Genomic DNA, 13554 nt, shown 5'->3' with positions numbered 1-13554 from the left:
TGGCACAAGGAAAGTGTCCTTATAACAAGCACATTTACACTATAATGTGCTAAGTGCCCAGTGAAGGAAGGAGAGTGTGCTGGGGAAGTACAGTGAGAGGGACTACTCTGCCCTCACAGAGAAGGTGGCATCCGAACAAGGTGTTGCAGGGTGAATAGGAGTTCAGAGCAGTGGGGAAGAACACAGTCTCTGGAGCTAGACTTCCCAGTTGAAATCTTAGCTCTTTCACGACTTCTTGAGTGACCTCAGGCAAATTGCTCATCTCTCTGTATCTTCGTTTTCTGGGATAGTATTTGCAGCTGTACCCAAAGCTATTTGGAAGCGTTGACACACGTAAAGAACTTAGAACACCGCTTCGCACGCAGTAAGAGCTCAGTGCACCTGCTGCTGCTGTTCCATCATGAGGAAGGAGAGTAAAATGGTCACAAGCAGAGGGAACAGCAGGTTGCATTTTTTATTCCATAAAAAGTTCAAAATGCTGTCCAGCTAATGGCTTTTACAAATGAGCAATTTAATGCAAGATGTAGAGGAGGAATGGAAGTGGAGTCAAACCATTCGGAGGCCCTGATTGATGAGGAGGGGACAGGGTTACCGTGTACCCTGGGTCGGCTTCCCGACTCATTCTATGCCGGGCACCTCAGCTTGTCTCCAAACAGACATGAGGGATGCGCAGCAACTCCTTTTTCCATACTGGAGAAAAGATGTAGTGAATCAGTAGCAATTGAAGAATGAAAGCCATTGGCTGCAACACACAAGTGAGGAGGCTGTGAGAGACAGGGACACTGGTGACTACGTCTCACTTCCGGCACAGTGGCCCCTACATGATTCACGAGTCTGCTCTCTCTGCTGATTTCTGTTAAAGATGTTTATGTGATGTTAACAGATATGTTTAAAGCCTTGCGTCGGGGAGTTTAGATAACCAGTAAAATTACAGAAGATACAACTTGCTGAAAATAAGTTAATTGGCCACTAAAGTGTTGATTATTATTAAAGGGTCTAAGTCAGGATGAGAAAAATAGAAAATGTAACAGAGAACTATATACAGTCAGAATCAAAAAGAGACCCTTCCAGCTGCCTCCTTTCCCCATGGGTTTAAGTAATTATTAAAGTGGCTGAAACTTGGAATCCATTGATTTTTACGGTTAACAGCAGGTAAGGGAAGCAAGCCTTTCTGAAATCCTGGCTTGGACAGGCACATCATGAAGATTCTGGTAATGGATTCCAGGGCTTACAAATTCTGCATAGGTGATTTGTTCTCTGTATTGCCTTTCTATTTAATCAGACGTGCCCATGTTTGTCTCATTTTCTGTGAAATAGGAAATCAAGGAGAAATTGGATTCCAGTCACAAGCGAGATATAGAAGGCATGGGCGTTCCAGAAATCAAGTATGGAGATTCGGTCTGCTTTGTGCAACATATAGCCAGTGGTCTGTGGGTGACCTACAAAGCACAAGATGCCAAGACCTCCCGCCTTGGACCTCTGAAAAGAAAGGTGGGGGTCAGAAAGGCTGTCCGGAATTGTTTTACCCTGAGCTGGAAGCAACTAGGCAAGAAAAGTGACTATGAGAATTAGGCGAACATGATGTATGTTTACTTCTCACTATTTTTGCTGTTCTGAAGAGTTATCCTGTGACAGATTGTACTGCCTAATTGGTTATTTTGACCCCATAATCGGTGCAAAAAAAAAGTTAAATACATGGCAAATCTGTGAGGAGGGGGCAGAATTTGTTCAATGCACCCTAAAACCTGAACTAAATAACTCTTGGTGGTATGCTGTTTGGGGATTATTTACACCATTGCTCTCTCCATTTAGGTGGATAATTGAGTTACTGTGTGATTTTCATAATACAGAGACTAAATAGAATTGCTAGAGAAAATGCAGATTGCATGATCACAAGCCCACAGGAACCAACATGCAAACAGATGAGATACTGTGCGTTGATGCTATGTCCACAAAGAGAACACACCAGTTTGAGTGGTCCATCCCAGCCTGCTGCAGTGGGAAACTGGCATGGGTACACACCACATCTTTTTACCAGAAAGTTGCTGTAATAGTGTTTCTTTTGATAGGAACCAGAAAATAGATGCCAGAGGCATGATTTTCCTTGGAAAAACCCTTACCAAACACCTGTTTGGGTAGTCAAGGGACCCTAGAAGAGGGTTCTAGGAGCCATTGTACACTGTAGCTTGGGTTTAGCAGCCTAAAATGGAGGTGATGGAAAGTTCAGATGCTGGTTGTTGTAAGAAAGGAGCTTGGGAACAAACCATAAGGTGATAGCTTGCTTTTGTGTAAAGTAAAACATACCAGGAAAGTATCACAGAAATGGGAAACTGAAATTATGAGGAGAGAGGAGAAAAAAAGTAAATAACAACTACACTGACTATATGGCCCAATTCCTTCCTCTACAAACAATTATCAAGGCTGGATAAAAAAAAAAACAAAAAAAAACCCAAACCCAAAACAAAATCATTTGAAGGCTTCACCAACCAGGACATCCAGGACAGAAGTGCTAAAGATCCCAGATAGAAGGGGAATGCACTAATTAAGTGAGCCACACCCTGGCCTCTACTTGCCCTTCAGCGTATTGGCTGAGTTGCAGCACCAAGGAATGGGGTCTTGTGTTAGCTTCACTGGGCTGGAGAGACAGATGAGAGATAAGGTCAGCCAGGGTTTCTGGGACTTATGGGGCCGAGGTTCTAGAGCAGAGGGAACTGTAGAAACATGAAACTGAAATTCTACATTCAGTTTCCCCTTAAGCTGACCATGGGTGGGCTGTGAAGCGAGGATAGCAAACAGACAGCATACAGTGCTTCTCTGATGGAGAAGAGCAAAGCGGAGATGTCAAAAGCATGACAATCCTAGGAAGGCCAAGGTTGGGGTTTAGGGTCCCTCAAGTTGGAACAGCCCTTGAAAATAGAGTAGGCTTTCAATTAAATTCCAAAAGGGCTCTACCCCAGGAGTATGAACTACCCCTGGAAATAAGGGCAACTTAAAGATAGATGCCAAAAACCCATCTATCCTACCAGCCTATAAGAAGAAAATTAAATCCTCTGTAGAGTAAAATAGTATCATCTAGAATCTCCACGATTTTCCATACCTACTAAGGTAATGATGATATTTAAAGAGGTGGAATTTGTGGATCTTAGCTCTCCTCTTGGGAGGAGACACACTAAAATGACCCTGTCAATGAGGAGAGATCCCACCTCGTGTTGCTGACTTCTCCTGCCCGTCCCTGCCTTTCTCGTCCAGGACCATAGTCTGTATATTTCTTTAACTGCGGCAGTGTGCATGTGAATCTGGAAGGTCCCTTCGGAAACTCTCTAAATGATGTCATGATGTTTGGCCCCTGACAGGGCTGCCCTGCTCTATTTTGTGAGGAGCAGGTTAAGTTTCTTTCTAAAAATACAAAGGATGTTCAGCTCGGTGTTAAGCATTTTATAAAACAAAACAGGAACCTAGAAAAACCAATGGAAAAATAGACACTGTGAAAAACCTAATGGTAACTCCTTCAAAGGAAGGATTTTGCCATTCCTGTCATGCGCTTTTGCTATCTTCTCTTGAATTATGGGAATCCTCCAAGAGAAAAAGAAGTGGGCTGCAGCGATCAATAGGGCACATAATAACCATGTTCATTTTTCTAACAGCTGCATCCCCCCTATTTCTCCTTACTCTCTTGTTTGGCTCGCCAGTTTGAACGTGTTACCTGAACAAGCAAAATCTAAGGATTTTGGTCTTTAGGGACCCGAATACTGGCACTGGGGCCAGAGCCAACCTGGTGGCAATGTATTGCCAAATCTCAGTGTGCCGTTGTTAAACAGCTGCTGGGCAGTTCTCACAGAGTGGTCCTGAAACAGTTGGTGAATCCGGTACTAGGAGTATCCTTGGCTAACACTTAAGCTACAGGATGTAGATGGGGTACGAGGTCATTTGTCAAAACTGAATATAAATTTTTGCAAGCCAGTGTTTCGCTTCACGTGTGAACTCTTTGTATTAGGACACAATTTCAAAAGAATAAATAATAAGGAAGAGATTTTTACATGGAAAGGAAAAGAAGTTTCTTTGAGCTAAAAATGAGAGAAACCAAAAACCCTTTTTCTCAAGATATTTGCTGGAGCCACTTGTAGTATTTAATTGACCCCACCCCAGATCCCAGGATCTACAAATGGTCTCTCTTCGCTTAACTCACCTCAAGAGGAAACCATGTCAGGAACTTGAATCAGAACTTAAGTCTGACTTGAATCAGACTCAAACCATCCCCAGTTAATATCTGCATGCAGTTGACCTTTTCAAGGGAAAAAAAAATCACTGACCTCCACATTCAAAGCTGGTAACCCTGCCCAAAAATTGTATCTTGATGTCACTGGTGGTCAGTGTGTATACTTAGCTTTTAGGTAACTGATTTGAGATCAGTAATATACTGCCCCTTATAACAACTATTCACTGAGCACCTCCTAGATTCTAGGAAACACGCCAAGTGATTTACATGTAAATCATTTAATCCTCGAAACGACCCTAGAAGTCCATTTGATGGTGAAGTTGAACCCAAGAGGAGTTAAATAACTTACCTGAGGTCACACAGCTGAGAAGTAGCAGAGTAGGACCAGAATCCACGGCAACCACTACCAGAGCCTGCGCCTTCAAATGCCCTTCTTAGCCTCCATGAGAAGCAGCTACTACGTTGAGTTGCTTCCCCAGTTCTACGGTCAACAGTAGCTGTCCTTCAGGGGAGGAATCCAAGCCTGATCCCAGGAGAGCGTTTTTCTATAACTTGCTTTTCTTCCTCCATTTATCTCTGGAGGAAAAGGCTCTGAACAAAGTGACTTTTCCCATTTCCAAGGGTAAGGTTTTGCGTTCATTTCAAGAGAAAAATGTATTACAAAATATGTTTTCACCTTTTCAAATGGGCCATCTAAGCCTAAGGAATTTCCTGTAACTCATACCACAGTGGCATGTAAAATTTTACTGTCATCAAAGCACGGTGGCTCCGGAATGATTCATAGGTCAGTAGTAGGGAGTACGGGCAAAATAACTTTGTTAATGTCCCATTTTCAAGTGGATACAAGGGAACTTGGTTGGGGAGAAGGAATACAAGGGATGAGGGAAATACTGCAAGAAATGTTGACTATCGAGCTGTGGAGTAGCATGTAACTGGACCTGGTGTCCTTTCCTCTGTGGGTAGGTCATACTCCATCAGGAAGGCCACATGGATGACGGGTTAACCCTGCAGAGATGCCAGCGCGAGGAGTCACAGGCTGCTCGGATCATCCGGAACACAACAGCCTTATTCAGCCAGTTTGTAAGGTACAGAAGCTCCTTCCTTTTATCTGTTAGTTTCTACTCTGTGGCCATCCAATCCCACCTACCCATCCCCTTTTAATACTAGACGTTTTCAGGAAATTATTAAACATCAGCAAAGAGTTTTACCACAGAGAGTTTGGGACTGAATCTCTTTTCTCAGGAGAAGACCTCCTACCAGCTTCACCCATTGCCCAACAAATGCTTAAGCCCCATTGGTGACCCAGGTGGGTGTCAGGAATACCCAAGGTCTCCTCCTGAAAATTAAGTGAAGAGTGCCTGGAGCACTTTAAGTCCCTTTTGTATTAGTGTGTGAAGAGGGAAGAAATGGATCCATACCCTTTGTGCTATTTAGAAAAGCTTTCTCCATCATTCAGAATTGTTGCTATGGTTTTGATCCAAGTGGATTTGCATTGAAAGCCTTGGGTTACCCACCTATGGCTGGGACTTAAATGGGAAGAGTAACTGAACTGCCTACTTGGGTCATAATCCCCTCAATGCCTAAACAGTGCTGCCAAAGCAGAACACTGGATTGTGTTCACCAGTTACCATGAGAAATGGATTCTGTTGTAAACAGTGCAGTGTTCCAAGTCATCCTTCTTTTGTAGGAAAATATCTCTAAAGCCGAGGGGGCTTAAATTGCGTGTGTGAATTTGCATGAAATGAGAAAAATTTTTTATACCTTTACTTTTCCTGTTGGAATACCATGATCCAAGCAATGTGTGTTAGTTAAGATATAGGCTAAGATGCTGTTGCAGTTCAAGATAGATTTATTTCTCATCTAAGTAATAGTATAGGGTAGGCAAGGTCGGGCTACTGAGGCTCAGGTTCCTTCTATCTCGCTGCTCTGGGATCTCCAACAGTTTCTTTCTTTCTTTATTTAATTTTATTTTATTACGTTGTGTTAGTCACCATTCATTACATCATTAGTTTTTGATGTAGTGTTCCATGATTCATTGTTTGCGTATAACACCCAGTGCTCCATTCAATACGTGCCCTCTTTAATATCCATCACCAGGCTAGCCCATCCCCCCCACGCCCCTCTCCTACAGTTTCTTAAAGTGTGTCCCTGGACCAGCACAGTAGCATTCCCTGGGAACGTGTTAAAAATGCACATTCTCAGGTTTCACTGAATCAGACACCTGGGAAATCGTGTTTTGATAGGCTCTTCAGTTGACGCTGAAGCATGCTAAAGTTGAAACCATTGCCCTGGAATAGAGGTCTTACCCTTGGCCACACGTGAGCTTCATCTGGAGAGCTTTTAACACCCTGATGCCTAGGTGGCATCTCATACCAATTGCATTAGAATTTCTGTGGTGGTACACAAACAATGCATCATGGAACACTACATCAAAAACTAATGATGTAATATATGGTGATTAACATAACAATAAAAAATAAAAAAAAAGAATTTCTGTGGTGGTGGGACACCTGGGTGGCTCAGTTCATTAAGCATACAACTCTTGATTTCGGCTCAGGTCATGATCTCCGAGTCATGAGACTCAAGCTCAGCCTGGAGTCTGCTTGAGATTCCTTCCCTCTACACCTCCCCCTGCTCACTTGCTCTCTCTCTCTCTCTCTCTCTCTCTCAAATAAATAAATAAATCTTAAAAAAAAATTAAACAGATCTCTAGAATTTCTGTGATGGGATTCAAACACCAGTTTTTGATTAAAGCTCCCCAGGGGATTCTAATATTCAACACCACTGAGACCAACTGTCCTGATATATTTTCTTCATCTACATGATCAAAAATAGCTTGCTAGCATCATTTCTCAGATCTGTACTGCCAAAAAAAAAGGGCGTGGGGTGGGGGGAAGAAATTGGGAGTGGTGGAGAGCCAGTGATTTTTTTGTTGTTGTTTAAAGATATGACCTAGGGGCGCCTGGGTGGCTCAGTCGGTTAAGCGGCTGCCTTCGGCTCAGGTCATGATCCTGGAGTCCCGGGATCGAGTCCCGCATTGGGCTTCCCTGCTCAGCGGGGAATCTGTTCTCCCTCTGATCCTCCCTCCTCTCATGTGCTCTCTCTCTCTCTCTCTCTCATTCTTGCTCTCAAATAAATAAATAAAATCTTTTAAAAAAAAAAAGATATGACCTAGAGGTAGATCGCTTTTTCTTGTACTCAACTAGCTAAAATCAGTCACATGACCACACCTAGCCGCAGGGAGGTTGAGAAATATAATGTCTGGTTAGTAGGCTGTGTTCCCGGTACCACTCAGACCAAAATAGAGACGGGAACGTAGACAATGAGGTATTCCTACCACAGAATGGAACTGAGGCCTACACGTCAGCCATTCTACTACCACTGGCTTCCTGTGATCCCCAAACAAAATGCTTCCTCCTTTCTGTGCCACATTATGTCCATACCTGCTCCCCTTCTTCAGAGAAAGTGTTTTAGAATGAATAGCCTGGTACAGGAATTAAAAGATGGCTATGTGCAAACATGAGTTTTTCATGTAGTCTGGACTTTATCCAGAACCATCACCCTAGAGGTTGGATGGCTTTATTTATTTGGCTCTCGGTTCTCTGAAACCCTGCCCTTGTGCCTGTCTTAAGTCAGTGGCCCCTGCCTCATACATATACAAAAATTAATTCAAAAGGGATCAAAGACCTAAAACTATAAAAACTGGGAGACGAAAACATAGGTTTAAATTTTTATCACCTTGAATTAGGCAATGGTTTATTCAATATGACACCAAAAACAGAAGCAACAAAAAATATATATATAAACTGGACTTGATCAAAATTAAAACTGTCTTTGCCGCAAAGGACACCATCAAGAAAGTGAAGAAACAGCTTACATGATGGGAAAGTATTTCAAATCATATATCTGATACGGGACTTGTATCTAGAATAAAGAACTCTTACAACTCAACCTTAAAAAAGACAAATGGAACAATTTAAAAATGGGCAAAATCTGAATAGACATTTCTCCAAAGAAGATACACAAATGGCCAATAAGCATATGAAAAGATGGTCAATGCCATTAGCCATGAGGAAAATGCAAATCAAAACCACAGTGAGAGAACACTTTATTCCCACTAGGATGGCTATAATTAAAGAGACTTAAGAAGAAGTGTGAGACAGGATGTGGAGAAATTGGAACTTTCATACTCTGTTGGTGGGAATGTAAAATGTTGGCAGCCATTTTGGAATACCATCTGGAAATTCCTCAAAAAGTTAAACATAGAGTTACCACTTAACCCAACAGTTTCACTCCTAGGTTATATACCTAAGAGATATGAAATATGTCTACTCAAAAACTGGTACACAGATGTTCAAAACAGCATTATTCATAATAGCCAAAAAGTAGTAACAACACAAATGACCAACTGATGAATGGATAAATAAAATGTGCCATATTCATACAATGGAATATTACTTATCCATAAAAAGGAATGAAGTACTGATATGGGCTATTTATGGTAGGATTCTATTTATATGAAATATCCAGAATAGGCAGTTCTGTAGAGACAGAAAGTAGATCAGTGGTTGCCTAGAGCTAGGGTGGTTGTAGGGGACAGGGGCAGTGACTGCTAATGGGTATGGGATTTTGGTGGAAGCTGATGAAAAAGTTGTAAAATTGAGGCAATGGTTGCAAAACTATAACTATACTAAAAACCATTAAACCACTGAATTGTACCCTTTAGATGATTGTGTAATATGTGACTTATATTTTAATAAAGCTATTACTTTAAAAAGTCAGTGGGAGTTACATACCTGACAGTGGGAAAATTATTTTTAAACAGCTTTATTGGGTTATAATTTACATATCATAAAATCCATCCTTTTAAGTGTGCAACTCAGTGAATTTTACTAACTTTACTGAGCTGTGCAACCATCACCATGATTCACTTTTAAAGCATTTCTATCACCCCAAAAAGATCCCTTATACCTATTGCAGTATATATTAGTACCCACCCCCCCACCCCCCCCGCCTTAGTCAACCAATCATCTAGCTTTGGTCTCAATACATTTATAAGTTAATTTATACAGTATATTGTATTTTGATTCTGGCTTTTCCCTTAGCATTACATTTTTGAGGGTCCTATTCCATTTTATTGCTGGAGAGTGTATGTATATCTCATGTACATGTACACATATGGATGTATATATGTATGTGTATATATGATAGTGTATATATATGTGTGTGTGTGTGTATACACATGTGCATATAGAGAGAGCTCTATCTAGAGAGAGAGACAGACAGGTATAGATATACCTCACATTCTATTTGTCAGTTGAGGAACAGTGGGTTTTTTCTATTTTTGCTTATTATCAGTATTGATTCCATGGATATATGTGTAAAAATCTTTGGATATGTATTTTCATTTCTCTTGGGTAAATACCAGGAAGTGGAACTGCAAAGTCATAGGTAATTTGTTTAACATTTATATGTATTTTTTTTTTTAAAAAAGATGTGAGAGAGAATGAGTAAGAGAGAATGCACAAATGGGGGGCAGGGTAGAGAGGGGGAAGCAGACTCCCTGCTGAGTGGGGAGTCCAACACAGGGCTCAATCCCAGGACCCTGGAATCATGACCCGAACCAAAGGCAGATGCTTAACCGACTGAGCCACCCAGGTGCCGCAACGTTTTTATATTTTTATGATAAAATATACAAAGCATAGCATTTACCATTTCAACCAATTTTAAGTGTGCCATTTACTGATGTTAACTAAATTCGAATTATTCTACAATCATCACCACTCTCCATTGACATCATTTCAAACAGAAATTCCATACCCATTAAACAATAACTCCCCATTCTTCCCCTCCACCCCCCACCAGCCCCTGGTAAACAGTATTCAACCTTTCTATGAATTTGACTAATTTAACTGGAATCATACGAAATTTGTCTTTTTATGCCTTATTTCACTTCAAGTCTTCAAGTTTCGCTCATATTGTCGCATGTGTCAGAATTTCATACCTTTCTAAGGTTGAATAACATTACAGTGTATGTAAAAACCACATTTTGTTTATCCATTCATGCATCACTGGACATTTAGGTATGTTTAATTTTTTAGGAAACTGAAAACCTTTCCAAAGCAGATTTCCATTTTACATTCCACTCAGAAATATATAAAGTTCCAATTTCTCCACACCCTTATTGTCTGACTTTTGATTATAGACATTCTAGTGGTTATGAAGTGGTATGCCATTATGGTTGTAATTTGCATTTCCAAAATGACAAATGATTTTGAATGTCTTTTCATGTGCTTATTAGCTATTCATATATCTTCTTTAGTAAAATGTAATCAAGGCTTTGCCTGGTTTTTTTTAGTTGGGTGGTTTGTCTTCACACTGAAGTTTGACAGTTCTTTGTATCTTCTGGTTGCAAGTTTTTTTATTGATTCATGATTTGCAGATATTTTCTCTTAGTTAGTGGCTTTTCTTCTCCTTTTTTTAAAAAATTATTTATTTATTTGAGAGAGAGAGATCCTGAGCTGGGGGGAGGAGTGGAGGGAGAGGCAGACTCACTGCTGAACAGGGATCCCGATGTGGGGCTTGATCCCAGGACCCTGGGATCATGACCTGAGCCAAAGGCAGATGCTTAACCAACTGAGCCACCCAGGCACCCATCTTCTCTTCTTCTTAATGATGTCTTTTGAAGCACAAAAGTTTTAATATTGGTGAAGTCCAATTTAACATAACTTTTGTTTCTGGATTGTACTTTTGAGTGTCCTAAGAACTCTTGCCCAACCCAGAGTCACCAAGACTTTCTCCTGTGTTCCTTCTGAGAGTTTTATAATTTAAGCTATTACATACAAGGTCTATGATCCATGTTGAGTCAATTTTTGGATGTGGTCTGAGGTAAGAATTGAAATTCTTTTTTTTTTTTTCTTTTAAAAGTAGATCATTTTGATACCTCACTGTCCGCACAATTTGTGGAAAGGTTATCCTTTCTCCATAACATTGCCTTGGCACCTTTGTCAAAAGCCAAGTGACCATAAATTTAAGGGTTTATTTCGGGACCCTCAATTCTGTTCCACTGGCTTATATATCTGTCATTATGCCAAAACAACACTGTCCTGATGAACATAGCTTTGTAGTAAGTATTGAAATCCAATAGAATCCTCTAGCTTTGTACTTTTTTTTCAAAATTATTTTGGCTTTTCTGGGTCCTTTGAATTCCCATATAAATTTTAGGGTGAATTTGTCAGTTTTTGTAAAACAGCTTGCCAGGATATTAATAGAAAATGCATTGAAACTTTAGATCAGTTTGGTGGGAGAACTTTTAATTATACTGAATCTTCTAATTCATGAATATAGAATGTCTCTCCATTTATTTATTCTTCTTGAATTCCTTTCAGTGAGATACTACAGTTTTCAGTGTTTAAGTCTTGGGCTTCTTCTGTAAAATTTATCCCTAAGTGTTTTTGATGCCACTACAAATGGAATTTTTTCTTAATTTTTGGATTGTTCACTGCATACATAATACTGGAGGAAAAGAAATTGAGTTTTTTTAAATATCAATCATGCATCCTATGACTTATTTGAAAATTTTATTCTAGTGGATTTTTTTTTTCTTGGTGTGCATTCTTTATCTACATACAGGATCATGTCATCTGTGAATAAACAAAGTTTTCTTTTTTTCCTTTCCAATACGGATGCCCTTTCTTCCCTGCTCTCCCGACCCCCTTGATTACAGTGGCTAGAACATCCACTACAATGTGAAATCAAAGTGGAAAGAACAGACACCCTTGTCTTGTTCCTATCTTAGCAGGAAAACACTCAGTCTTTGGTTATTGAATATGATGTTAACTGTAGGATTTTTGTAGATGCCCTTCATTGGGTTGAGGAAGCTCTCTTGAATTCCTAGTTTGTTAAGAGGTTTCTTTTATCTTGAATGTGTTAGGTTTTTTACAAATTCTTTTTCTTTGTTTATTGAGATGATCGTATGGTTTTTCCCTTTATTAAGATAGTTTCATTAGAAGACGTTACATTAACTGAGAATAGGGTGTTTAATCTCTCACTGTTAGGCTGAATTGTCTGTTTCTCCCTCAGTTTTCTCAAAGTTTGCTTCATGTATTTTGGTGTCTGTTTTGGGGTGGTTATGTGTTCATAATAGATATATCTTCCTGATAAATTGACTGTTTTATAATTATAAAATGTTTCCCTTTTTTCTCTATGAACATTTTTTTATCTTAAAGTCTATTTTGTAGAGCCACTCCAGAGGTCTCACATGCAGATTATGGTTACTGTTGGCATGGTATAATTTCTTCACTCCTTTTACTTGCAAACTGTTGTGTCTTTGAATCTATAAAGTGTGTCTTGTAGAGAGCATACACTAAATCTTTTCTTCTAAATGTAGTTTGACAGTCTCCTCCTTTTATTGGTGTGTGTAATCCAGTTGTAGATAATGTAATTATTTAAACTTGGATTTATGTCTGCCATGGTGCTATCTGATTTTTATATATCTCATGCTCCTTTTGTTTCTCTCTCTTCCTCCTTTATTGTCTTCTTTTGTGTTAGATATTTTCTAGTCTTCCATTTTAATTCCTTTGCTGAGGTGTTTGGGTTTTTTACTACTTTTTTGAGTTATATTCTTAGTGGCTGTTCTAGGCAACTTGGTATGTATTTAACTTGTGACACTCTACCTCGAATTAATACTAACTTAACAAGTAAAATAAAGCAACTCTCCTCCAGTATTCTATTCTCACCTTCCTCCTTGTTTAAAATATAAGAACAAAAGAGAAATGAATATATTTATACCATATTTTATATTTACCTACATAATTACTTTTACCAGTGCTCTTTATTCCTGCATGTGGATTCTAGTTACTATCTGGTGTCATTTTCTTTCAACCTGAAGAACTTCCCTTAGTATTTCTTACAAGGCCAGCCTGGTTGCCTCGTACGTATTTCTCACAAGTATTTGCTGATGGACCTGCTTGCGGGTCAGATAACACATTCAGAGTCGAAACAGTTTTAGGTCTGTCCTGGATTTTGCTTTCTGCTTGCCCAAAACCTCACATTCAGCCGGAGATGAGTAGATAGCTACTCCCCAGTCCTTCCTGAGCATGTGTGTGGCCTTGCTTATGGTCCACCCCACCTTCTTAGAACTTCTTTGGTCTGAAGCTAGAGGGAAGGCATGAGGACAGCCTCAGCCTGAAATACCATAGATTCCTACTTTTCTTACCAAGGCTCACCGTTGCTCCCCATGCTTGTGTCCTCTCCAGAGAGAGAGAGGGAGAGAACACAAGCGTGGGGAGCAACAGGCAGAGAGGCAGAGGGAGAAGCAAACTCCCCGCCGAGCAGGG

General features: G+C 40.0%; 1 protein-coding gene across 1 annotated transcript in view; it reads left to right on the top strand.

Moving 5' to 3' along the window:
• The window catches only part of RYR3 (ryanodine receptor 3), a 518087-nt gene that overhangs the window by 246097 nt on the left and 258436 nt on the right, over positions 1-13554 (top strand). The window contains exons 11-12 of the mRNA XM_073877464.1: positions 1318-1491; positions 5180-5301. Coding sequence (XP_073733565.1) covers positions 1318-1491; positions 5180-5301 — 296 coding nt within the window. The remainder of the gene's footprint in view (positions 1-1317; positions 1492-5179; positions 5302-13554) is intronic.

This window comes from Callorhinus ursinus, unplaced genomic scaffold (genome assembly GCF_003265705.2).
Source record: "Callorhinus ursinus isolate GAN/ISIS: 27379988/994484 unplaced genomic scaffold, GSC_fseal_2.0 scaffold25, whole genome shotgun sequence".
Lineage (NCBI taxonomy): Eukaryota > Metazoa > Chordata > Mammalia > Carnivora > Otariidae > Callorhinus > Callorhinus ursinus.
This window is presented reverse-complemented; position numbering and strand designations above follow the sequence as displayed.